Source organism: Ornithodoros turicata, chromosome 6 (assembly GCF_037126465.1).
Source record: "Ornithodoros turicata isolate Travis chromosome 6, ASM3712646v1, whole genome shotgun sequence".
Lineage (NCBI taxonomy): Eukaryota > Metazoa > Arthropoda > Arachnida > Ixodida > Argasidae > Ornithodoros > Ornithodoros turicata.
The window spans coordinates 13,537,591-13,562,245 of record NC_088206.1 but is presented as its reverse complement, the minus strand read 5'-3'; the positions used below and the strand labels follow the sequence as shown (position 1 = coordinate 13,562,245).

The window sequence follows — 24,655 nt, the reverse complement described above, 5'->3', positions numbered from 1 at the left end:
CGATGCTTATAAAAGACACCAAACATCACTGTGTGCTATATTCCAGTATTCTAAACTTGTCACACCCTACTACCAGGGTTGTTCTATATACTTTAGTTCAGAGATTCTCAACTTTTGTTATTTGATGGAACCTGTGATCGTGCCAGCACAACCTCGCATTGTGCATAGCCATTGATGCTTCTACATCCTAAGTACACGTAGGCAGAAGAGTAGCTCCGAAGTTTCTTTGAAGCAGCTCAGACTTTTCAAGTGCTTGTAACATATACTTTCGAAACACGAGAGAAAAGCAAAAGCGCTGAGAAATTGTCAGGTTGAGCTGCCTCTTGAGCTAATGTCCGTCTTAGCAAAAGTATTTGCAATGACCGTCAACTGCTGCGATCTCCATGTCAATCCCAATGCTAAAGATCAAATGTCGAGCACGGTCCCATAACAAGGCTGTCCGAAGTGAGCCCTTGTAGGAAGGTCAAGTTACACTCACGGGTGCCGAACAGTGCGCGGAACCTCAGGAGAAGGCTTGCGTAAGCCCTGGGTTCCGCGGAACCCCAGTTGAGAAACCCTGCTCTAGTTCATTGCAAAGATACGAATCTACTCCTGGTTCTAACACAAAGACATTCAACTTCTTGTAGCACGGACAGCGGAGTAGACAATCCCTTCCGGCCGGATGGAGAATTGAGCAGGGAGGCAGACACAATCGTCAGCCTGATCAAGGCAGGGAAGCCCATCACACCCGTCAAGGGGGAGCCCGACGGAGGGTTGTTCAACGCAGTTGAGAACGCGGTGACTTCTGCGAGTCCTCCTCCAGCCAACGGAGAAGCAAAGATCTCTCCCACGAAAGCCCCCAGCCCAGTGGCCGCGGAAAAGAAGACCGAAGCCAACGGATCGACGCCTGCCAGCCTCAAGAAGGGACCTGGTGTTGTTGAGGTCAGTAGGTGTTGATGGAATTAACATGAAAGGCAAACAAAGCTGAAAGATTAAATTATGTTTCATTTCACCTTTAGGTTTGAGACCGTTGGAACCAAAATTTGGTACTGTTTACAAGTTTTTTTGGACACGTTCAACCTCCGTGAGGCTTGTTAAATGTAGGCTGCCGCGTGCCGAGATTTTAGTGCACGTTAAGGGACATTTTCACGTGTTCCGACGTTTGCTAAACATCGTGGGTATGGTCTGAAGTGTCTACTGATACGAAATAGAGACAGAAACGTAAAGGTGGAATCACTGCTGCGCTAAAAAAAGTGCATGTCACTGACATCGCACATGTTTTTACATATGTGCTTCAGATCGTGGCTGAAAGATTTCCTGCAGTTAGTCACAGTGTCGTACGTCATACCTGTGTCAGACGGGCACAAATACAGCCTTTAAGGTTACGGCATTAAGAAATGGCCGTAAGTTACATACGGCCTGAAGCTCTGGGACGCTGCGTGAGGGTACCCGTGAAGGCATTTTGCCGATGATGTCCACATCGATAAACACATCTGCGAACGTTGAATATAATGTAGTGAAGTCACGTTTTTTCTCACTGAGAGTACACGAAAACAATGTTTGGTTGGTATTTTTAAAATTTTGAAAATACAACAGCAAACTACATTTCCTTTGAAGTGCTTCAGATATTTTTTTGAGTTGCGTCCGACTTTTTGGATGCAGACGACATGGTGTGACGACGCGTGCCGTGGTTTGAGGGTGTTGCTACGAACTGAACACCTGAACAGACGGGATAAAAAGCAAGCTAAGTGCAAAAATGCCTCAGAAAAACACGAAAGAAAGATGACAGAACAATACGTCACATAAACATTTTGTTCCGAACTGAATTAAATGCGCGAAATCCTGCTTATGGCACTTGGTGACGAGGCTTGGGCAGTTTCGATGGAAAGCCGTAAACTGTCCTGCGGGAACACCGTTGCCTTCTACCTCAGTTTTGTCACAAAGGCCGTACTGCTGACCGTCTGGCAAGGAGTTAATGACAGTACGCACTTACGGCCGTTAAGGCCGTAAGTTCAGGGGTATCACGCTGTTATAGTAACTGATACTTTTTTCGGTATCGGAGTGCAGATCACGACACTTTGATAAATCAGTATCGAAAAGTATTTCCATTACAAATTCACGGTAACGTGATCTCCGTATTTTTACTGATAATTTTTAGTGCCCCACACTTCCTTCACCGACCACATTTCCGCCTAGCGCTCGACAGGGAGCCTGTCGACATGAGAGAGACTATGGCCAGCTAGGATGGCAGAAGACAACTTTGAGAACCACTTATTGATAAAAGTCAAAGCTACATAATAAATATGTTGTGAATAAGAGTCAAAATGCCGGCTAGCTGGTGATTCATGATGAAATTTGCGAATAAACCCATTACCGTGTTCGAGAATGTGTTTGTGATCCTCTGTCTTTTCCTTGTTTCGGGATTCAGTCAAATTTCATCAAATATGCTGTCTTTTTGCTGCAAAACTGTCTCTCCCAATTGGCTATTACACAAATGTGGTTTTCATGTAAGCGAGATTTCTATGTTGCATCAAATTGCATTTCATATTTCGTATTTCCAACAAAAGTACGGACGAAGTATATTGTTACTTTTTTTAGTAACGGTAGCAGTACTCTGTTACTTTAAAAAAAGAAGTATCGATATCGGTATTTCGATACTTTTTACTCAAGTAACCAGTATCGGTATCGTGATACCATACTTCGGTAACGGGTACAACACTGGTTAGTCATGATGCAACATATCCAGCTTGATGCCATAACAGTCAGTAGCGTTATTGAGCATCCTGAAGCAAGCCAATTGGTACTGGAGTTATAAGAAGGAGATGTAAGATCATGTTCCTCCATGCTTGGGCAGTGATTAACCAAAGACCAGTTCAATGACCATGACCATTGCATTGACCAGGCACTGACAAAAGCTATATAGCAAATATCTGTTCTCCAAAAGTACGTCCAATGCTATTTAGCTCACACCCAGTTTTGATTCTCCTGCAGGTCCAGCAGGGCATAGTTGTGCCGCCTTCGGACTCTTCCACCGTGGAGCAGGTGGTCATCAAAAAGAAGCCAAAGTGCAAGTGTTGCGTGATCCAGTAATCGCTTGCGCCACACATGCATAGAAACGGGCGGAGTGGAAGACGACAACTTCAAACTTCTCAGTCAGTGAACCCCGTTCCTCTCTCGCAAGCTTCGCGACGGACATTGCTAGCAAACAGTGCGAACCCGTTGACGCTGGTTTGGAACTGCACAGTGAGTAAAGACACAATCGTATGCTGAAAAGCGACAGACATCGGAACGACCCACCCTGTCAGTTTCGAAAGAAAGTACGCTGAAAGGACTGAGTAGCAGACGTGTGTGTGTGTGTTACGCCACCCTGCACGGTGGCTTACATAAGTGTAACGAGATACGGCAGCTCGGAATCGATGAGCCAGAGACTGTACTTGTGTGCAGCTTTCATGAGTACATGTGTTCTTTAGTGCACTATTTTGCTGCATGACTATTTTTTCCTGCAGCTGTTCGATGCAGCTGCGATTTCTTTTCATGGGCATCTTGTAGACGTGTATATTTTCACAGCAACGGCCATTTTAGCCACAGTTCCCACGTAGCGATTCCCCTTGGCAACTATGATAGTAAAAGAGGTGATAGAATGCCTTATTTTCTACTAAGAGCAAACAATAGTCCAGAAACTCTTTACATGGCACTACTTCCCGAGGAGCCTCATGCTAAATGTGTTCGTATCCCTCATCCAGGTATACACAACGCCCAACCCCTTCGAAATTTACGTTCTTCAGCTGCTTTCTAGAGATGGCGGCTACTAAGGTACGAATCGAGCATCGAAGACAGTGAGGTCCATCTGTCGCTTTGGCCACGCGGGACGCTTTTGCGTGCCTTCCTTGCTAATAAGTCGGTGGGAAAGGAACCTATTTGACTGAACAAGCTGCATGAGTAAGGAGGGGGTTCAAGGAAATCGAGCGAAAATTGTGAAACCATACCCCCCCCTCTCTCATAGACACGTATGATACGCAGCACTCCACTTAGCCGCCACTGTGGATAGAATGCACTTAGTTGTACCTTTCAAATCCGAGTTCTGCTAAATGTAAAAGCAATAACTGATCTTTGGTTGTGGCCTTGTTCGGTAACATACACGAGGAAATTCGACTTTAATCCAGAGCCCATTTCAGTTTGACCAGCTCCAGATGTCTTTGATGTCTTTAGTAATGTCCGCACGGTTTAAAGAGTGTGAAAAATCGTGCATTTTTCCATGGTGGCTACAGCGGTTTTTCCCTGTTTCAAAGCATGACTGCCCCCTCTCGTGGCTACGGAGAACAACAAAAAGACAAATCCCTATAAAAGTGGCAGCAGTTAGGTTTTATATATTCCCCTGCTTTTGTGTGGGACATAGGTTTAGTTTCCGTGTCGTATGTTACATGACGGCGTACACTTGACACATGTATACATAAGGAATTAATATATGCTGTTCCGTTAATGTTGTATTATTTGTAGGTGTACATACCACTTGCATGCTTTCTGTTGCATTGCGTTCTGCAGATGCATCTCGATGGCTATTTTTGGAGAAGCAGTGTTCCGCTTGAGCTCATGACATAGTGAAGCCATGTATTTTATTTTTCCATTGACTCTTTTTTTGTTTTATTCTTTTGCAGACAAGGTTTTAATTTGTTAGGTGTACTGAAACGAGAAAGTGCAATTGACTTTGGTAAAAAAAAAAAAATAATAATAATAATAAATTACTGACTCGCAGAGTGCATGAATCTGACCTGTGCAGCTGCAAATTCCTGAGCTCAGGCTTGAGTAGGATGTTTTTGAGGGACATTGCTTTTCGTCTGCATTGTTTTTAGTAGTAGAGTGAGTGCTGGCTGCTAGGTAGAGAACTGTACAAAGTATTTAAGTTGTATTTTTGTAAAAGAACTTTTTATGATGTGTTCGCCAAATGTTTTCCTCTTACTCTACCACTACAGGTATGCAGAGCAGCCTTTTTTTTCCATTCAGGCCTCGTCTTATTTAGTTACCTGTGAGAATTGCTATTCAAGGCTTTTCTTTTCCCGCAATCCACTGCCGGTGATCTCTAATTTAATGATCTGCCATTTTTAATTGATTCCTCATTCTAATGTACAATGTGGCAGCCGCAAAGTCACAAACACCAGTGTATCATTTAAAATTTTGAAACACCCTGCATATGACATGTTTTTTTCAAAGCAGAGGAAACAAGCAAGTAAAACTCTGAGGTACAGTGATATTTACGTGCTGCATTATGTTCTCAAAAACATGTCTCAACTTGACAAGAATCAAGTAATGTATGCGCCATATCACACGCATAGATTGTCTTTGACATCATTTTCGTTTACCTTGCTCTTTTCTCAAGGCAGATACCATTTTTCCTAGTTTAAGTAGGCTAATAAAGCAATTTACGCAACAAGGTCTCTTGCAACTCAGATCTTCAGAAGCGTGGCTGCACTTTCGGTGTAAATGAAGGATAAACAGGCCTTGTATATATAAGAACCAGAAGTTGATTATTTTGTACAAGTGGGAAGCTATGTGCGAGTTGCACTTTTTCTGCCAAGTGATACCTCTCTGTACTCGAGAGGCGAGGGACATTTTGGCTGTGTCAAGGCAACAGTATCGGTATCACTGCACACACCATGTGGTACATTGCGACGTTTGATTTCTCAGACTTTTGTGCATGTTTTCGTGGTGTCAAATGAAGTGCATCATTAACATGTATGATTTCAGCCTTTTCTGTTCAGTGGTGACCCTCCCCAGAGTGGAATTAAAAGTGCTATAAAATTAATTATTTACAAGGAATGTGTGTGCTCTTGAGTGACTATTTGGGGCATTGGGGTACGATCCTTATGCAGAAGGGCTAAAGGGGGGACAGACTGGGGTTTTTTCGACTAGCCATTCGACTAGCCCAAGCTAGTATGAAGCCGAATACATCTGCAGGAGCTGTGAAAGCAAAGCAACAACTAATAGCAGTTGGACGCTGCTTGAGGTGATCTAAAAGTGTGTAGAACTCGTTGCTGTCTTAAGGACACAGCTGGACTTCAAAGCAGAGTGGTTTCTTGTAAAGCTTCACAGGGGCATTCGCTGCACACTCACTGCAGCGAGACACCAAATAGCAGTACAGGAAACACTGCCAAGCACATGAAATGCAGAGTGTCCTCTAGCAGAGTGAAAGTAATGTGTCCTTGTAGTTCAAGTAAGGTATTGTCCACTGTGTTAAGCTGGTTGCAGGTTGTCGCGGATGAACGCGTGGTATGTGCTTACGGATGCTGATCTTCGTATGAAGCGAAGTACACTTTGTTTTTGTACCTTCTCTTGTGGAGTTCTCAGGCTTACGGGTGCCAGATTCGGAACTATTCCAATATATTCCGTTTGAAAGAGACATTAGACACAAAATCGGAATACACAACATCTTTTTCGATCTGCAATTTAAATCGCATACACTGTTACCTGCTGTAGCATTAGAAAAATCTGAATATTAATACAGCCCTGCCAATCACAATACTAAACAGAAACTATTGGTCATAGTTCACCAAGTGTACTTTGCAAACATCACTCATGTGATATGGGCAAGTACCCTTCTATGCTGTTTCATACTGGGAATGCTTTTATCACAGGAAGTCTCAAACTTAATAACGAGGTCAATGAACCCTAACACATTTTTTGGCACGGCAAAGAACCCGCTCCCCCTTGCGATGTGCCCATAGAGGCCAACATGCTAGAAAATTACGAAACAATGAACAAAGCGGTCCGTTCTGCACACACTCAAAGGGAAACAAAGAAAGGGAAGACATTCTTTCTCCCACCAGTTCTTAACCAATCCCAAATTCGTCAATTCCAGATTCCATAGCCAGACGCGACTGGTACGGAACACGCTTTAAGAGCCCCTGCTTTACCACGTGGGGACACCCTGCCTCGGTTATGGTCATTTACTTGTGTGCTCCTGACAGCAAAGAACAGGACAAAAAAAAAAAAAAATACGCATGAATATTGATATATAATTTGTTGCACAATATGTAAAAATGCTGTGCCGTTTCCCCCCCGAGGTCAATTCTCCAGAGAACACTGCATTTTTCAGAGCGGAGCAGCTATAGAGAGGGCATGGAAAAAACTGCAGGTGAGCTTCTGGACAAAATATGCGGGTTGCAGGCGCATGCGGGTCTCATTTTGTAATGGCATGCGGGTCGGGTGCGGATTCGAACCTGCAGGTACGGGTGGGATAAATCCGACCCGCGCAGGACTCTATTGGTATTGAAGCCAGCTCAACTCAAACCAGATCCCTAGCACCGCATTAACAAGCTCACGCAAGAGTGCTGTACCACGCTCATACTACTTTCCAACTGTTATTTCCTCGTTGGAGCTGAAATATTAAATTGTCCGTTATGCAGCATTTCCAGGTCAAAAGACATTAAAAAGAAGCATACACAATCAGTGGCGTAGCCAGACCTCCAGCGTATAGGAAGGGTCTCGATTAACCCGCCCAGCTGATCCTGGGTGCGCCCACACACACATACCTGTGCATGCAGCGACATGAGAGAGGAAAGTCTATAATATTTGTATGTTACAAATGCGATTACATACGAGCTGTCACGACCGGTGAGGCCGAGTCAGGAGATTGGAAGTACTTTGAAAAGCTCCTAAGTTTCAAAACTATTCAGGCACTCTGCTTAGATAGACACCAGGAACTTGATAGAACTTTTGCAATCATCACATGGACCTCTCCAACGTATCATTTTTTCTCTTCGTATTTTCATGATTTGTGTGGGTCGGCCCGTGGCATGTACAGGGTCTCGAACCCCCTCAGCAGGGCACAAACAGTTCGGCGCAATTGCTGAAGTGTGAATCTTCCACAAGGGACAGCAAACGCTTGATGCCATGTGCCGAGGTTCCAGATCATGTTAAGGAACCGTGTGGTGCGCAAAATCAAATCCACAGACTAACAACTGCCCAGGGTACCCGGAACAAGCAATGGCCCAACTCATGCGGGATTACGAGCAGTTTCACCTCCCATTCACCTCTCAACGTAATTCAAGGCTGCCAAAGGATTCAAGACTGCCAAATAACGATGACAAGCTACTGGGCAAGGCGAGGGGCACTGGACCCCCATAGCACAACCAAGACAGCCCAGTGACCATCCATGTACATGTCATGTACAGAGGACCAAGTGTCAATTATACCTCTGCCAGCTACACATTCGGAGACTTACATAAAAAATTGGCTCAGGCATTACCGTGTGACATTTGCAGGGCTTCAATTTCCAGAGTAGCCTCCTGCTGCAGGCCCAGGGTCACCCAAGTCATTTTCTGCTCATGGTTGCTCTGCCTTGTGCTGAGACAGGAGAAATAAATGCCATGCACAGTACTACTTAGGAACTATTCTTTTTTTTTTTTTTTCAGTTCATTTTGTTGATTTCATTTGTTTCCAGGTTGTTTTGTCTCACTTTTGTTTTCAGTCATGTTGAGGCCAAGTACAAGAGGTGTTACTCACAGCGCGTGAACGATGGCATGGATGTTCCAAGGACACACAAAAATGCACAATGTTCTCAAACGTGCAAGAAAGTCCATTTCGGCGGATAGTCTCAAACCAATGCCTCCTATATCTGTAATGCCTGGCAAGACGGTCGCTCCGTAGCTCCGTACTCCAGCGCCCCTTTCCTGTTCCTCCTCTCCCGCGGCAGCGGTGGCGCTAGTTCCCGAGAGTCGCGAGAACTGTCGTTTCGGATGTTTTCGAAATTCTTCGAATTGAAGGGCTTCTTCTCGCAACGCGAGGATAAATTCTGCTTGCGGACGGCTGCTGCAGCTACAGCTGCTGCGTTTTTATCACTCGGTGCGTATGCGTATCCTAGGCATTTGACGCCACCAGACGGAGGCCCTGCATACTAACGCCAGGGGAATGAACGTGTAGTATATTTCTATTGTCGGGAAAAACTCACGTGACCTCAGACGTCGGGCCAATCGTTGGGCCTCGGTAGAGTAGTTTTTTGCTTTGTTTTATTTTGTCTCCATGGGTGACGCGTGACGTAAAGCGACGCTGCCGAGGGGTTCTCTTTCCCTTTCCCCTCTGTTCTCTCCCGCTTTGGCGGTTCTGGATTTTCGTTCGCATCCAGTGAAATAAATAAAACGCGGAAGCGTTGGCTCTTTCTGTTGCACAAGGTGCTTTATTTTTCGGGATTGGTATTTCCAAATCACACATATGCAGTCTTCTGTATCTGCGCCAAACACGAACTTTACATGAACATTGTTTCTGAAGTTCGAGTAATATGCCGAAGCAGCTTCACATTCACTGTTAGCTGATGTCTCAAGTGGAAGACTTCACAGTAGATCAGTAAATTCACTGCACAGGCACACACATTCACAAATCCAGCATGACAGGAAACATGTCCATATCCCTTTGCTGCTTGTATAGTGTCACATGTCAAGGCTGACCCGTCACAAAGGAACCTGTGCAGCTGCTAGGTCAAAAGATGATGTTCCAACCACTCAGAGTGGCATATCCATTCTATTGCGTCCATGCCGATGCTTTTCTGAAGCAGATATGAGTTGAGCAGTACCTAGTTGATACCTGAGCAAGAAAGACCAGAATAGGGATCAGAAAACGTGAAAACTAAAAATTCTACCGGCCGAAATGCTGAGTATATGCCACAGGTGCGGTGCTATGCTACGCTAAGCGGCAGAATGGAATAGGAACTGACTTACCTGCCATCGAGTGGAAAAACACAGTATTGATCCTTCTTGAATCGTTGTCGCGCCAAGCAAGCGAAGCAGACCTGCGCCTTCCACTTATCTATCGCTGAATTTACTTGCAGAAGTATCCAAGAGGATTCGAGTTTTGCAGAGTCGGTATCGACGGGCACTAAAAGCCAACCAAAGCGGTACCGGCAAAGATGCTATGCGTGCGTCCCTGCTGCACCATATTTCGAAACTTTACGGCGAACCGCTCCGGCACCCCAGACACGGCGGTGCCCGCTTTCCCGCGCCACGAAAAGGTTATAATTTCAAACGGACCAATGAGCGCTCGCATACCAGGGGAGCGGCCGCAGGAGCCAATGGGATGCTCTCGGTAGAGAACTCGCGCTTCGACGTAAAAATTTTGACGTTTCATGACGTTTGATGACGCGAAAGGCTCGCAGCGCCTCACTTTAGTCCGCAAAGGAACTCGCGAGTTTCATCCCCTTGCTAACGCGGACATACGCAGAGAACGGGGAGCCCGCTGACTTGCCAGGCATTACAGATATAGGAGGCATTGACTCATATGGTGAGCTATACTCAAACACTCAAATCATTGTATGCTCCATGGCGCTCTCTGCAGAGGTCGCCGCGGCGTGCTCAAGTGCGAATAAATACGTTGACGGCGCCCTGCGCAATTGCCGAAAACGAAAAAAAAAAAAACAAAAAACATAGCTCTTGCGCTTTTAATCGAGTAACTTTTGTGTATCGGCGTTTTGACGCGCGTCTCTTATTCCTGCCTGCTACGGAACGTCGGCTAAGTCCACTGTGATCGATGTTACTCAGGTCACGTGGGCATGGAGACAAGGCTACAGGCCACAGCATACAGCGCTACAGATTATACAGAACAAGCTAGTGTACGGACCATACAGCAACCTTACCTTGTACTGTGGTCTTGTACTTTTGTCGTGGTACACGCCTCCGTGTTCGCCGTATAGCACGACTTTATTCCTATCATGTCTTCCTTGGGAATTTGCTCGCTGTGCAACGCCAAGTGTGTTGACGTTTGGGCGACAGATCCTTGCAAGCACGAAGCGTGTAGCAAGTGCCTGGCGTCCCGCGACAATCTAGCGTCCTGCTTCGGGTGCTCCAAAGAAATCGGATTCATCATCTGTCCCGGTTCTCAACACGGATGTACCTTCAATACCAGTCAGGGGCCGTGGAAAGAACATGAGGTGCACTGCATGCGTCTGCCCGTCGAATGTCCCTATAAATGCCAAGCCATTCTCGTGAAGAGTACCCTGCTGTCTCACATGGCAGCAGAGTGCCAGCTGCGACTGGCCACGTGCCAGTTCTGCTGCGAGGCGGTATTCCATGTCGAACTCAATCATCACGAAGAAACTTGTTCAGAAGCTCCGATCAGCTGCCCGTATTGCATGGAAGAAAATGTTAAACGTGGCGACATGCCCTGGCACGCCAAAAGCTGTCCCGACACTCCGAAGCATTGTCCTCTGGAAGAATACGGTTGCAATTTCGTGGGGCTGGACAGTGTCATGGACGAGCACCTGAGTGTCAGGAATCATGTTTCCTGTTTTGTGACTCTGAAGAAAGGTTTAGAAGAGCGAGACGCAGACATCGCTAGCCTTTGTAACCATCTGAGTTCTTGCAGAAGCGATCTGGATACGTTGAAGAACAAGATGCTCGAAGAGGTCGACGCCAAGATCAGTAGTTTTTGTGACCAAGTTAGTAGTTGCAGAAGTGATCTGGACACACTGCAGAACGAGAGGAAAGACGAAGTCTTGGATGGCGCCCAGCTGTTCGATGACGAAGTTAAGTGGGTGTTTCTGACTCCTGAGGGTGACGCTGAATGCACGCACACCAGTCCCCTATACCGACAGCGAAGCACGAAGACCTCGTTTTGCTTCTCCGTTCTTTCGAGCAGCGACAACGTGACATTGAGACAACATCTTCTAGAGGCAGGAACCTCCGGGAGGTCATTCGCGGTAACCGTTGTAGACGGGACGAAGGAAGTGGTCGCCGAAAAGAAGGGATTGGTGTGTGCAGATCAGGACGTCCTCGAGTGGGAAGCCTCGGAGGACACTGTTTACGTAGTCACCTGTGCCCTGGACAAAGGACAAACATAATCCTATCTGTCCAAGAAATGAACCAAGCCCTAGAAATATTCGCGGTTTGATGAGAGCTCCTGCATGGGGTGTCTTTTTCTGCATCTTTTTATTATTTAATTGTCTGTTGTTGGTCCGACCAAGTTTTCAATTATTCACAAAAATAAATTTGCGCTTTCGTACACGTTTGTTTTCCCGAAGACTGAGCCAAATAAAGCCATTTTATGCAAAAATGAACGTCTCGGAACAGAGGCGGAGAGTTCATTTTCCCGGAGGGGTCAAGGGCGCACCGCGAAGTAAGTACTCTGGCGGGGGGGCGGGAGGATATGTTTATTGAGAAAAAAAGAAAGAAAAGGTAAACCAGATGAATGTCGGCTTGTTATTCAAAAAAAAAAGTGAAAGGGGGAAATCAAAAGAGGCAAAGAAAATAAAAAAACAAAAAGAAGGAAAGTAAAGGGAAAGAAAAATGAACAACACAAAACTAAAGCTGAAGAATCACACTCTCTGGCGGGATCCTATGATGTATGCAGAACTGATATAGAAATAAGAGGAAGGAAGAACAGAAAAAACAAAACAAAAGAAAAAAACAGAGAACGTAAACAGTGAACATGTGCACAACTGAAGGCATTACGCCTTTGAAAACTGAGTGCAAAAAGAACAAAATGTATTGAATCCTCGGTGTTTGACCCGAATGCGCGCAATATAATGAATATGGTCAATGAAATGGAGCAGCGGGAGTTGAACCCGTTCCCAACGGATATGCGTTCCGAAGATCCTACCGTTACACCTCACTGGCAGCTGCTGGTACCTTTTCGACTGCTTCGTTTCACGAAAATCAGGCTATGTGTTGTGTCATCCTCTGTGTTTCTTCGCCTCACCTTCTACTATGATAATGAGTACGGTGGGCGGATACATATTTTACAAATTGAAAAATGCATTTTTGGGGTTGGTGCCGCTTCGCTCTTTTGACCCGGGCGCGCCGAGCCCCAAAGGTTGGTGTCAGTCTCTGAGCGGGACTTCCCGGGGGAGGCGGCGTCCCCCTAGTTCATGTTCCGGGGGGGCAAGGGCCCCCGCGCCCCCCCCCCCCGCCCCCCCCCCCCCGCAGTCGGCGCCTATGTCTCGGAAGAGCATGTATAAAAAGAGGAAACGGAGGAAACGCGGCTGGAAGCTGCTTGGCGGCACCCATGGCGGCACCGCTGCTATAGCAACGGAACAGTCACGTGAATTCTGTCGTCACTGCTCCCCGAGGGGTGAGGAGAGGCTGTTGCTGGCCGCGTCGACCAGGTCACCGGAGCTCATCGAAAACTGCCGTCAAACTAAGGAAGCCGCCATTAGGCGTCCCCGTGTTGCCAGGCCAGAACTGGCGGAGCCCGCTAGTTTTGGCGGAGGAAACCTGAACAGTGGTTTTGGTTCATGTTTGTCGTTTTGTCAGTGTGTGTACTAAACAAAGACGTGTGAGAAGTGATAAAAAGCGATTAAATCTAGAGTGGGGTCATATCTTGTGTGTTTTATTGTTCCGATGTATTCTTTTAGACTAGCCTCCACCTCTGAGCTTTCTAACTCGAGCCTACTTAGATTTCGGTTTCTATGCCGTGGTTGCCAAACCTGTCAAGCCATAAAACGCGTGAACGTGTCTTTAATTAATGAGTTTATTGGCGATTTCAAAGATATCGTGGTTACCGATGCCTTTAAATGGAGCCGAAATCCGAGAACTTCGACGCTCTGTTTCGGAAGTCAGCAACAAAAACATGAAACTCCCCGTTGGCCTCTGGCGATGGAACTCCCCATTCATAATCTTAAAATAAAGTTGTTATTGTTGTTGCCCAATAAATGCACAAAAGAGAACTGCAAGCAGTACAGAGAGGGTGGATGAGGAGCATCTTTCCTAAAGTAAGTAGCCTGCTTTTCCTACTTTGATATGTATGAAATTATTTTTGAGTGAATTAAGTTCGTCTTTCCCTGGCCGTACAGCTTTGTACATCAGACTGCCAATATGTACAAACATAGCTTTATATTTGTAACATTCACCCAAACCAATAAATTTCAACATCAGAAATATTTCACTAACACAGCATTGACTAGGGAACATGCCGCAAGGTAGCATGCCGCTTAGCACCCACCTTATCCCAGTTACTTATATTTGTTTGATCCCATCTGCCATGTCTTTGTTCAACCATCTGAGAAAAGGTCCCCAAAGGAGCAGTGCAAGTTACTAAGAAAATAATTGCATTTCAGATACAAGCACACACACATATAGAAGCACCTTGTATTTTCCTCAAGATAATACAAGCACTCAGATATTTGCACTCTGGGAATATGGCAAGCAGATGCTGCACCATCCGATTAACAGCTCCACTCGGGAAGGCTCTGGGGATGCATGCGCCTGCAGATGGAGATCCTATAGGTTTTTCCGACACATTTGAAGGTGTATTATGCGTGTGCTACATAAAGATAAAGAGGGCACTACTTCTGTTGTTTCTGTAACATTGTTAATGAAAATTTGTCGCCCTCACAGGCTCCCACAACAACATACGAACGATATTCGGAATGGGTTCAGCGACTTGAGGAAGTGAATGCGAAATCCTACACTGACTGCAAACACGACCTCATGTGCTCCACTCATTTTCAGCAATGCTCCTTTTATGGTGGACACAGTCGAGCTGTACTGAAGCCTGGTGCACGCCCTAGCGTTCCGGCACTAGGTCAACAAAGTACACATGTTCACGTGATGGAGCTTACACTGTTTCATTCCTTTTAGTGTCAGTGTGCCTCTGTCCTTTTCTGTGAATTTTCTCAATTTTATCGTGCTTGTGCTTGTGTGCAGGTCATGCAAGAGTATACCAACAGCAAAGTGTGTCTCAGATGCAAACCTCTTCAAGCATTTGCCATGAACCCATGACACAGGAACAGCTTCACTTGGGCCATTTAGTTGAAAGTCTGCTTGCAGCGTACTTTTTGCTTGAGCAAGGGTTTTCAAATCCTTTAAAAAGTAAAGCACTAATTAAAAGTACATGACTGCTGCATCAATGTAATTTTTAAAAGCCAGATAAGCCAAAAAAAGGGTGGCCAGATAGTTTGTGTGAGGCATATTCATCTAGCACATGTTACATGACTAAAATTCATGTACGAACCACAGAACTATGGCTTAAATTTTTGTGCAATATACCAAAACCAAGGAAGAATCTCCAGCAAAGTACACGGGCACTACGACTGTCTACATCAAGCAGCTATGTGCTACAACATGTTCTACATCGTTGCTGCTCAGTCGATCATCTCTTTTATATGGGGAGTACCGACACTGACAGTGCAGCGTGGCGCGGTGAATGCTCCTGTGTAATACAGTCACAGCTTGTTACAGAGAAAGTCAATGCAACTGTATTTTCACTGAAACAAAATAGAATCATCTCTTGATTGATGAAATTCACAAATTCCTTTATTTTATTAAGAGTGCCCTCTCAAACAAAACCCATTTCCTTATTTATTGCAAAAAGGCTCGCTTTATGAATCTCAATTAATTATATTTTGCAGGAATATTGACCATTCATAAATTGTGTGTTAATTGTATTCGGTACAATAAAGTAGACCACTCATGATCACCATCCATTATTTTAATATAGAGGTGTACCTCTGTCGAACAGCCTGTGTACCTACAACATTATATTTACGGTCTGATTTTTTCAAGTTAAGCTCATCTACTACTGATTATTACCCCGAATCAGTTGAGCCCCAATTTTGGTTGAACATGATCTCTGTCTGAACTCCAATCATGTATCACATCTACTAATTAGTGGCAATATGAATGTATATGTATGATGTAAATTTATTTTAGTGCAAAAATAAACTATGCAAGGCACGTTTGACATCACAACATTAAGCATTTGTGACCGTTCAACTGTATATTTGACTTCCTTTACCTGGGGCCCAGTTGCACAGAGAAAAGAATAAAATTATGAAACTTATAACACTCAGCAGCACCAGATGTCATCCTGATTTACAGATGGGAAATTGAAAGACTGTACCTCCACATTTTTCTTCCCTTTTATAGGGAGCATACTTAAAAAAAAAGACAGACGCAAGTATAGTTTGCTCAGACGTAGCGCTGTAGAACAGCATCCCATCCACAACTACGTTTTTACATGCTCCTTGGCAGCAGCAGCTACATGCCTGTTGACTACCCCGTGAGACAGCTTAATTTTACTGTACTGTTCTCTAATGAAATCGTGACTCGCATTAATAAACGGATTTTCTTTGTTGCAACAAAGTTGTGTGTTGCTCTCTCATTCACCTACACGTTTCCCTCTACTTCGTGCATTCGTATAGCTATTCTGCCTGAATCACGGCAGATTGTGATATCGCACATCGACCTACAGAGCTCTGTGCCAAGTACCGTCAACATGCGCAGTTCATTCGATGCAAACAACTTGATGCATCTGTTAATAGTTCAATTGCATGATGCAGCTAGCACGATGATCCATATGCTGCGTACTTCACTTCGCTAAACTTGAAACGAATTCACAAAAACGAACGCAGGTCATCGTTCATGGTAGAAGTGGTAAATGGCACGCAAATATAAAGGCCACAGCACCGACAACACTACTCCAACAAACGCGACGACGTAAACAAGGCTTGAAGCCTGGAAGCCACAAATCACAAATTTCACAAAACTGTGCAGCATATTGTAGATCAAGAACTTCGAAAAATAAGTTTCCTCAGTTCAAAAACCGACGATTTCGCATTATCTTCGCCTTCGCAGTGCTTCTTGTTGACATTAGGAGCATTTAGGCTTGGCTTGGACAAGTTGCCAGTTGGATGGCTTGGATTGAGTCTGTAATCCACTTCGATCCAAACAAGCATCCAACTTTAGGCACAGTGTGCCCAGACACTTTATACTTTGCGCCAAGTATGGGGAGATATATTTCTGTGCTAATAACTGTGGGACGTCTGATGTCTGCCGCCGCCGTTTGACGCGCTGAATAGGGAGAAATGCATGGGAAGATGGCGACTTACTCCCACCTGGCGTCGACCGTCGACGAAGGCACAGCCACTCCGCCGGAAATAGTAGGTCGTCGCGAAACCAACGAAAAGGCGTCGCTTCTCTTCGCCATTTGTCTCGTCGTAAAGATGGCGGACTTGTACTTGTTCCTCGCCGATGAGGGCATGTGCGAGGAAGAAAAATCTCGGGTGTTTCGCCAGCATCGTGATGCTTTCGGTGCACTGAGTGAGGAACAATTTATTACGAAGTTCCGCCTTTGCAAAGACGCCGTGAGAGAGGTCTGCGATGCTGTTGCAGGAGATCTGCAGAAAAGTATGTACTGCTTCAAAGAAAATCATTGATTGCTCAATCTACATGGCACCAAAATGAGACGCGCAACTTCGCGAAACACCGTTTTCTCAGCCTTCCGTTTGTATTGTACGTAATTTTCAACGCTACCAGGAAATCAAATGTGACGGCTGCACGATTCAGTAGTGGGAACTACTTGAAGTACCAAGTACAAAACTAAGTACGTTTCTCAGTACTTGTACAATACTTAAAGTACATTTCAGTTTGTGTACTTTGAGTATACTTGAGTAGTACTTTTCTTCAGTATTTCCTTTCAGTTACTGAAAGGAAATTATTCAGTTATTTCTTTCGTCGCAAAATAATTTCTTTCGGTTCATATGTTAATGTGTCAGCTGTAAACCATCCATGTTCACTTGGCAAAAATGCTTGCGAAAAATTTGTAAAGATAACAGTAAAAACATAGTTTACCTCCGCTTGTATTACTACCAAGTGTTGAAACGTACAGTGATACGATCGAAATTTGTAATGTACTTGATGAGTACTTCAAAGTACTTTGTCAAGGACTTTGTACTGTACCTCAAGTACGACAGATGCAAGGCCTCCATTGGAATGACACCCTAGCAGTACTGAGAGATGCATAGAATAGCCGGTCACATGTTTATTCGATCTCCTCCTGACACCCAGAAGGGGTTCGCTTCGATGAAGGAATACACCAGTGCTGTTTTTCGTAGACTTTTGTCCCAAGCTGTACTCTGTACTTTACTTTAAGTACAATTTCAAGGTGCTTTGCCCATCACTGCTGCACATATACATGCTGCTCTTTATTCTTTTTTCATACCTCAGCATGTGCATCAGAATTTTGAAAGGATACAAACACATCTACCATTTATCATTGCCTATGGTTATATGCATTTGAATATCTCTATCTTCACGGCCATGAGTTTACACGCGCCTATATTTGCAGCACAACGTTGGCGCAGCACTACACTCACGGTTCAACAAAGGGTGCTGATGGCGCTACGCTTCTATGCCACTGGTGCGTTTCTGGGGATCATTGCGGAGGAGGAAGAATTCCTCACAACCAAACGTCCTGTGTCGGAGGCAGTCCATGCAGTGAGCTCGGCAATAATCCGGAACCTTGCCCCGCGGTACCTCAAGTTCCCTGTGGCGCCGGAAGAAAGGCTGAGGATGAAGCGGGAGTTCCAGGAAATTGCAGGGTTGCCAGGTTGCCTCGGTGCGTCAGCATAACAATCCGGCTCAGCTTGAAATTTGCGTGTGGTACAAAAATGACATACTCATGGAGAATATTCGCACATTTCAGGCGCAGTTGAAGGGACGACAATCGCAATCGTTACTCCAAGTACTATGGACCCTCGTTTTGTGGACAGCAGTTATAACTGTCGGAAGGGGTATTACGCAATCAACGTGCTAGGGGTAAGGACTTTTTTTTTGACGATGCTATTCTGAATGGTATCGAGGAATACTCCTGTGCAATTCTTTGTGCACTGTCCAATCGGCACACTTAAGACCTTAAAGGTACCATGAAATGATTTTCGCGAATTCCGAGTACTCTGTAGGAAACCGTTCTCATGATCCCTCACTATCGTACACACATCAACTTTTAACCATATTCAGTACAACGGGGCGCAGTTATCAGACAAAAATAGTGGGGCATGACCGCTGGATATATGCCTTCGAAGCGGGCTTACGTCATCGCCATCCAATTCTCTCAGCCAACTGTGAACGACGAGGAGGACACTCCCCGCGGGACCATGTGGGTGCATGGTTTCGGTTTTGGACAACAGCGACGTCGTATATCTGCCGTCGAAATCACTCGAGATATGGTGAAATGCAAATTGTCAGCAATGGAGGAAGAGATTATGTGACACACACAGCGTCTATGGATCGTTCAGTACTCAGCAGCTCGTAAAATGTCACCGACGGAGGCGGAGGTTCTGACGAAGAAGAAGTTCAAAGAGGAAAACTTGCACCGGTAACTATGCTGACAGTCAACGGCTATATTACATTTCTCGTAGGATTCTATGTCAACGGTTAGATACAATCTTGTCTCCAGGTCAAATTAAAACATATTTCATGGCGAAGTATGCGAGCTTGTTTGCAAATTTTGCAGTTTGCTCGCAAAAGCCTGTCCACGAATTGGCAACATGTTCCGTGTTTGATGTCACGGCCAGTTCGCCTCGGAGGCGGGCCGTAGCAGCTGCCGTTCACGCCCGTGGTTAATATAGAATATCTTCGCTATTTGAACAACTTTCAACTTCATATTTCGAAGAGTGAATGCTTTAGTACAGGGGAACAAATTAAAGGTTATCGTCGGCTTGTCAAATATCCTTTCATGATCCCTTTAAAGGTGGACTCCGCAAGAAAATCCTCACAAAGGTTGTGGTATATCCGTAACCTCTGGGATGTCAGGACCATGTGTGCGAAATGACTGTGAATGAATATGACTTTGGTTTCAGCTAGCTACGGCCTTCTCTTACAGCTGTAGTGTTTAACATCGTCATCATGGTCCCTCCCATGCATACAAACAGAATTTAGTACAAGACAACCATTTTTTAATAGGTTTCTGACGCCACTCGGCGGATCCTCTACCTCAGCGCTTGCTACCCAGGGAGTTGCCCTGACTCCTCCATATGGAGCATGTGCGACCTTCGTCATCGGGCTCCACAAATGTTTGGTGATGAGGAATGGCTTTTAGGTAAGTACACACTATAACTTGAAGCAATATGACAGGGGTACAGCCAACCCAGGTGAAAATTTTTGCAGTTACAAGTGGTTTATAAAAGGATTTCCACTTCAAAACCACTTTTAACAACTTTGTACGCAAGTGGTTTCAAGTGGAAACCCTTTCATAAACCACTTGGGATACACCTGGGAAACAACGTGTGTTGTTTCACCCCATGCGTTCTTCTTGTGAGCCACTGGGTCAGGCACATCATCATACAATGTGCACAACAGATGGACGTTGTCTAGATGTTACTATGCACTACCTCCAAATTAAAGTATAACGTTGGCAATATAAATGTTGTACAAACCCTTGTGTTGTCGAGATTTCTGATCTTTGAAAATTGGGGGGTTCAATAATATGGGTTTTGTGTGAGGAGGTGTGAAACAGGGTAAATGTGTGCAATATTGGGCTGAAACACAAAAAAAAGTAGAGAAAAGTACAGTGGCTGTCCTGAATGTCCCCGTATTGGCGGCTGAAATGGTGCTTTGCCAAACATGTTTTCATGGTTTTACCCCAAGTGACTATGATATACCTTCCTGGACTACGCTCTCTGTCCCACGTTTGAAGACTGTCAGCAGTAACAGACCTTTGAGGACTGCGAGTTGAAAGATGGGCGTGCTGGTATAGATCCATATTACAAAAGGGGACGGCACAAAACACTTGAGCTTGTCCGTCCTCGTCTTCTGTGTTTTGTGCTCTCTCCTTTTGAAATATAGACCTTTGAGGGGCAGTGTTGCCAGGCACGTGGCAGATTCAGCACTCTGCGATGTCATGCTCCTCAAACCTAGAAATTAATGCGAGGAAGTGCAACATGTGTATCTTCACTACAGTTTCCATTTCTGGTTACTGCAATCTTTTCATTTCTGTTATCTGTTCCTGATATACCAGCCTTCTAATTTTGTTTCAGTTACTGCTTCCGGTAACGGAATGGTGCTGTTACCGAGCTGCAGGAGGGCAGCTCTGTCACTGTTTTACTCAAGTGCCGCTTCGGTGTCACACATAAGCAATCTTTGCATCGGTGGGATGCGCACATCTTGCAGGACTTAAAAAAAAAAATTCTGTAGAAACATTTATTCATTCCGTAGAGTTTCGTGCTCAACCTCAAGTCCGGCAACTCAAGTGCCCACTCAACTTGAGCAACTCGAGTGAAATGAGGACAGACACTGTAGGCTTGCATGCTCGTGCTATGTCATGGAGCAGTGTCGTGTGGAGTCTGTCGTGTATGTCACACGTGTTGACGCTGCAAGGACTGGGACGAGCAGGTGACGGATGCACCGTCGAGAAGCAATTATTGCACTTTCGATGCTCCCATGTAGTATTCGGGGTGTATGTTAATTACAGGGAGTGGAGCCACCAAAATACAGGGTGGGTGCAGATAAAGTAGCCCCACATTTTCGCACGTTGTGCGTTCCCTGCATACCGTACAAACTTTCTGCGGCGCACAACGGTGCATTTATGCGGTGCAAATCAGGGTGTCGAACCGAAACGTTTTTCGTTTCGGTTTTCGTTCTGGTTACATCATAAACGATCTGCCCTCGTAGTAGTAACCCTCGTATAGTATCCATGACATGACTTCAGAGCACACGACGTCTGTTTCATTCACATATCCGTGATCCAAACCGGCGAACTTTTTTCTTGGACCGAAAATCGTTAAATATATTTTTCGGTTTCCCTCCTGAGGGTAAAAAACGTACACGGTTTCGATTCCGTTCCGGTTCGCACCAAAATAGCGTGTTTTTTTTCGGTTTCCGGTTCCGGTTTTCGGTTCGCTCCGGCACCCTGGTGCAAATCGAGAAAAAAAAATATTTGTAACCAAACTTTGTGCAGTATAATTGTTAGCAACGCAAACTTCGCTCCGTGTATTTCTAATGGGACGTGGCAGTGTAGCACAGTTGCATCGCCCTATCGCGGGGGGTGCCACTCACGCAGAAGCTAAACGAGATTCGGTACGCCTAGCAGTAGCTAGATGCAACTGTGCCGTGACCGCCATATTGACTTCTGCATAGGAAAATCGGGATGCACGGAGGGCAACGTTTGCATGGATAATTTTTTTGTTACATAGAGTTTCATTACTATGATTTTTTTTTTTTTTCATCCGAGAAATGTGTCATCCCACGCCACCGAAGTTCATGCGGTAAACAGGGAACACCATACGTGCATAAATGTGGGGTTGCTTTATCTGCGCCCACCCTGTACAAAAGTAAAACAAGAAGTCACTGATGTCAGTGGACAACAAGAATAGCTAAAATCCCAAATTCAATACAGGACAGTCATTTTTTTTCAAAGTTTTTCATGAAAAATGACAGCAACTACAAATGACTTCCTTTTGGAGGCACTAAATTCCTCCCAACCCTAATCGTGCGTGCCATCTTTTGCTGCAGGAACAGGACGCTGCTTGCGCCCTTTGTTTTCGTGGCTCTAAAGTCAGGTTTGGGGTCAAAGAGCTTATCTCGTTCTTTTGCTGCATCGAGGCGGCGTCTAAGAAGTGTTTTGTTGTAGCGGGAGTTAAAATACATTTATCTTTATGGCCTCTTCCTGGGAATCCAAGTTATTTCATTATATGTATTGTGTTTCGTAGTAACGAGGTTTGACTGTAATAGCAAGCGGAAAAAAATTAACCAAGTACCTTTTTCATACTGCAGGGGGCTCTGACTACCCTCTTGAGCCTTGGCTGATGACCCCTGTCCACAACCCCACAACACAGAAGGAAGAGTCCTACAACGATGCCCACAGGAAGACGAGGGCCTGCACTGAGCAGTGTTTTGGTCTCCTGAAGAAGAGGTTCAGATGCCTCCAGTGCTGCAGGTCTCTGCACTTCTCGCCAGACCGGTCATCGAACATCATAACAGCATGTGCCATCTTACACAACATGTGCCTTAAATACAGTATCCCCGATCCATCAGGTGAGGTGCAGGGGGAAGATAATCGTGAAGGCAGCGATGAAGAAGACTTTGACGAAGACTTCCTTGATGAACCGGAGGAAGCATCTATAATAGCCAGAGCATTGTGCAAGAGGAGTCAAATAATAAGCCAGTGTTTTTGATGGGCAACTCATGGATCTACTGTCACAAGATCACCCATATATACGAACTTCGGAGGAGCCGCAGCGACATACTCTAATAGCGAATGCAAGCCTGGACACTGTGTTACATGGTCACTGGAAAGAACAAACAAAAATAATTTGTTGTTGCACTTTCCATTGAGTGCTTTTTTGTATCTGCGCTAATGCGATTAATGCGCGTCTTCTATGCGCGGTCTGCTACACAACTTCGGTGAAGTACGTAGCGATCGTCATGTCACGTGGACAAGGATACAGACGTACTTTTACGCAAGCGGGAAAAGCTAGTGCGGAGTATGCAGTTCCGTACAGACATTGCAGTGCCTTCTTCATAGTTCTTCTGTGTGTGGTAGGTCAGGAAACAGTTTTAGATGCTTGCAGCACGTTGACGGAAAGGATGAAGAACGGTGTCACACCAATTTGCATTCCTCAGGGGACATCAATGGGTGCATTAAATAGGCACCCCGGGGTGTGAGTGTTTCAGACTCCACCCACTTAATACGACACCCAGGAGTGTGAGACTCTGAGCCACTTTTCATGCTCCAGTTTCATTTCGGTGCATGGAAACAGACGACAAGAGCCCGGGTGCTTAAGATTTTCCATGACGCACTCCCTGTTGAGCGCCGGCAGGACGACCATCGAAGTGTGCGCTCGGAAGCAAAATGGGGACTTACTATATGTTACCCAATGCTCCGATTCCAGTAAACTGTAATATTTTTAGAACCGTTATCATGCTTTTTTGTAAAGAAGGAAGTCACTGAAAAGGTTAACCAGCTGTAGGACTCGAACCCAGATCTTCTGGATTGCCAGCCCAGGGCTCTACCGATTGAGCTAAGCTAACACACCTCTCCAATGACTTCCAAGGGTGCGTCATTTGAGGGGGCAATCCACATCCACTCACTCACTGCAAACCAGAAGATGTGGGTTTGAGCCCTACAGCTGGCTAACCTTTTCAGTGGCTTCCTTCTTCGTTTTTGTTCTTAGGCACTGGAGGGTTTGTGTATTGTGTTTATTAGTGGACAACTTCCATACGGATATGGGCGGTTATTCACGGGAAATGCAGTGCTTTAGTACAGTCATCTTCACAGCAAGCAGCTCCTATGGAGACTGTTGCAAATTCCTATCTTTTCCATTTCATTTGCTGTTACGAGGAAAAGTCTTCACAACCGCCGTCGTCTCCTCCAATGTTGTTGTAGGTTCGAACTAAGCCAAAGTGCCATCTGTCTCTGCATTGCATTAGGAGACAACAGGAAGCAGCATCCATCAGCGAGCAGTGCAACACTCCAAAGTTGCTTTTCGCTGTTTAGTGGCCGCTCCTGGTGTCTCATACTCCAGGTTTGAGTGTGCCAAATATGGGGCACCTACTGCACCCATGGAGTGTGTACTCTGTGTGAGAACAAAATCTGGAAAGCTGTTGCTAAATATTGATTCAGCATTATCTTCGCTCTCTCAGTAGCTGAATTTCTTTTAACTCTGCAGAAGAATTCTAGTGTTGCTATCAAATTACATAATTAGATACGGCTAATACTTACGAAAAGTTGCGTTGAAATTCCGCAGAACCATCATTTTGTGAATACCAAGTGAGACTAAAAGCTGAATTGATATTAATATTTACTATGGCTATTAAAAGGTTCTTATAGCTCAGGGAATTGCATATCGTGTGTGGAGTGCCTCTTCGGCAATGTATGCTAGTTGAAATAATTTGTTCTTCCCAGAACCACTTTAGGTGAGGTTTGTTAGGCACAGACCTGTACCATTAATGCTCAAAGATGCATTAAAAAATAAAGTCAA

General features: G+C 45.1%; 4 protein-coding genes across 8 annotated transcripts in view; 3 read left to right on the top strand and 1 right to left on the bottom strand.

Moving 5' to 3' along the window:
- The window catches only part of LOC135399165 (uncharacterized), a 73,756-nt gene extending 67,963 nt beyond the window's left edge, over positions 1–5,793 (top strand). For both annotated transcript variants that reach the window (XM_064630908.1, XM_064630909.1), the window contains 2 exons: positions 627–921; positions 2,971–5,793. In XM_064630908.1, coding sequence (XP_064486978.1) covers positions 627–921; positions 2,971–3,069 — 394 coding nt within the window. In that variant the 3' untranslated portion in view covers positions 3,070–5,793. The remainder of the gene's footprint in view (positions 1–626; positions 922–2,970) is intronic.
- The window catches only part of LOC135399166 (uncharacterized), a 90,763-nt gene extending 79,074 nt beyond the window's left edge, over positions 1–11,689 (bottom strand). The window contains exons 1-2 of one of the 4 annotated variants that reach the window (XR_010424207.1): positions 10,598–11,689; positions 8,222–8,319 (exon numbers count right to left, since the gene is read on the bottom strand). Coding sequence is in view for 3 of the 4 variants with exons in the window: in XM_064630912.1 (XP_064486982.1) it covers positions 8,222–8,319; positions 10,598–10,827 (328 nt within the window). In the remaining variant the exon portion in view is untranslated. The remainder of the gene's footprint in view (positions 1–8,221; positions 8,320–10,597) is intronic. The other 3 variants (XM_064630912.1, XM_064630913.1, XM_064630911.1) reach the window with 3 other exon arrangements.
- Positions 10,901–11,800, top strand: LOC135397501 (TNF receptor-associated factor 5-like). Its single transcript, XM_064629105.1, has one exon. It carries the CDS (start codon positions 10,901–10,903, stop codon positions 11,798–11,800), a length of 900 nt encoding a protein of 299 aa, XP_064485175.1.
- Positions 11,801–16,841: 5,041 nt separating this feature from the next.
- LOC135399164 (putative nuclease HARBI1) lies at positions 16,842–24,655 on the top strand. The gene is made up of 5 exons (XM_064630907.1): positions 16,842–17,084; positions 18,025–18,294; positions 18,382–18,494; positions 19,641–19,776; positions 22,449–24,655. Exons 1-5 carry the CDS (start codon positions 16,901–16,903, stop codon positions 22,847–22,849), a joined length of 1,104 nt encoding a protein of 367 aa, XP_064486977.1. The 5' UTR covers positions 16,842–16,900; the 3' UTR covers positions 22,850–24,655.

What these genes read in the sequence shown, in the direction of transcription:
- LOC135397501 (XM_064629105.1), top strand. Translation starts at nt 10,901, where the DNA reads ATGCGTCTGCCCGTCGAATGTCCCTATAAATGCCAAGCCATTCTCGTG.
- LOC135399164 (XM_064630907.1), top strand. Translation starts at nt 16,901, where the DNA reads ATGGCGGACTTGTACTTGTTCCTCGCCGATGAGGGCATGTGCGAGGAA. An exon ending in AGGGTTGCCAGGTTGCCTCG is followed by an intron (nt 18,295 to 18,381) that starts GTGCGTCAGCAT and finishes CGCACATTTCAG; the next exon opens with GCGCAGTTGAAGGGACGACA. An exon ending in TGATGAGGAATGGCTTTTAG is followed by an intron (nt 19,777 to 22,448) that starts GTAAGTACACAC and finishes TTCATACTGCAG; the next exon opens with GGGGCTCTGACTACCCTCTT.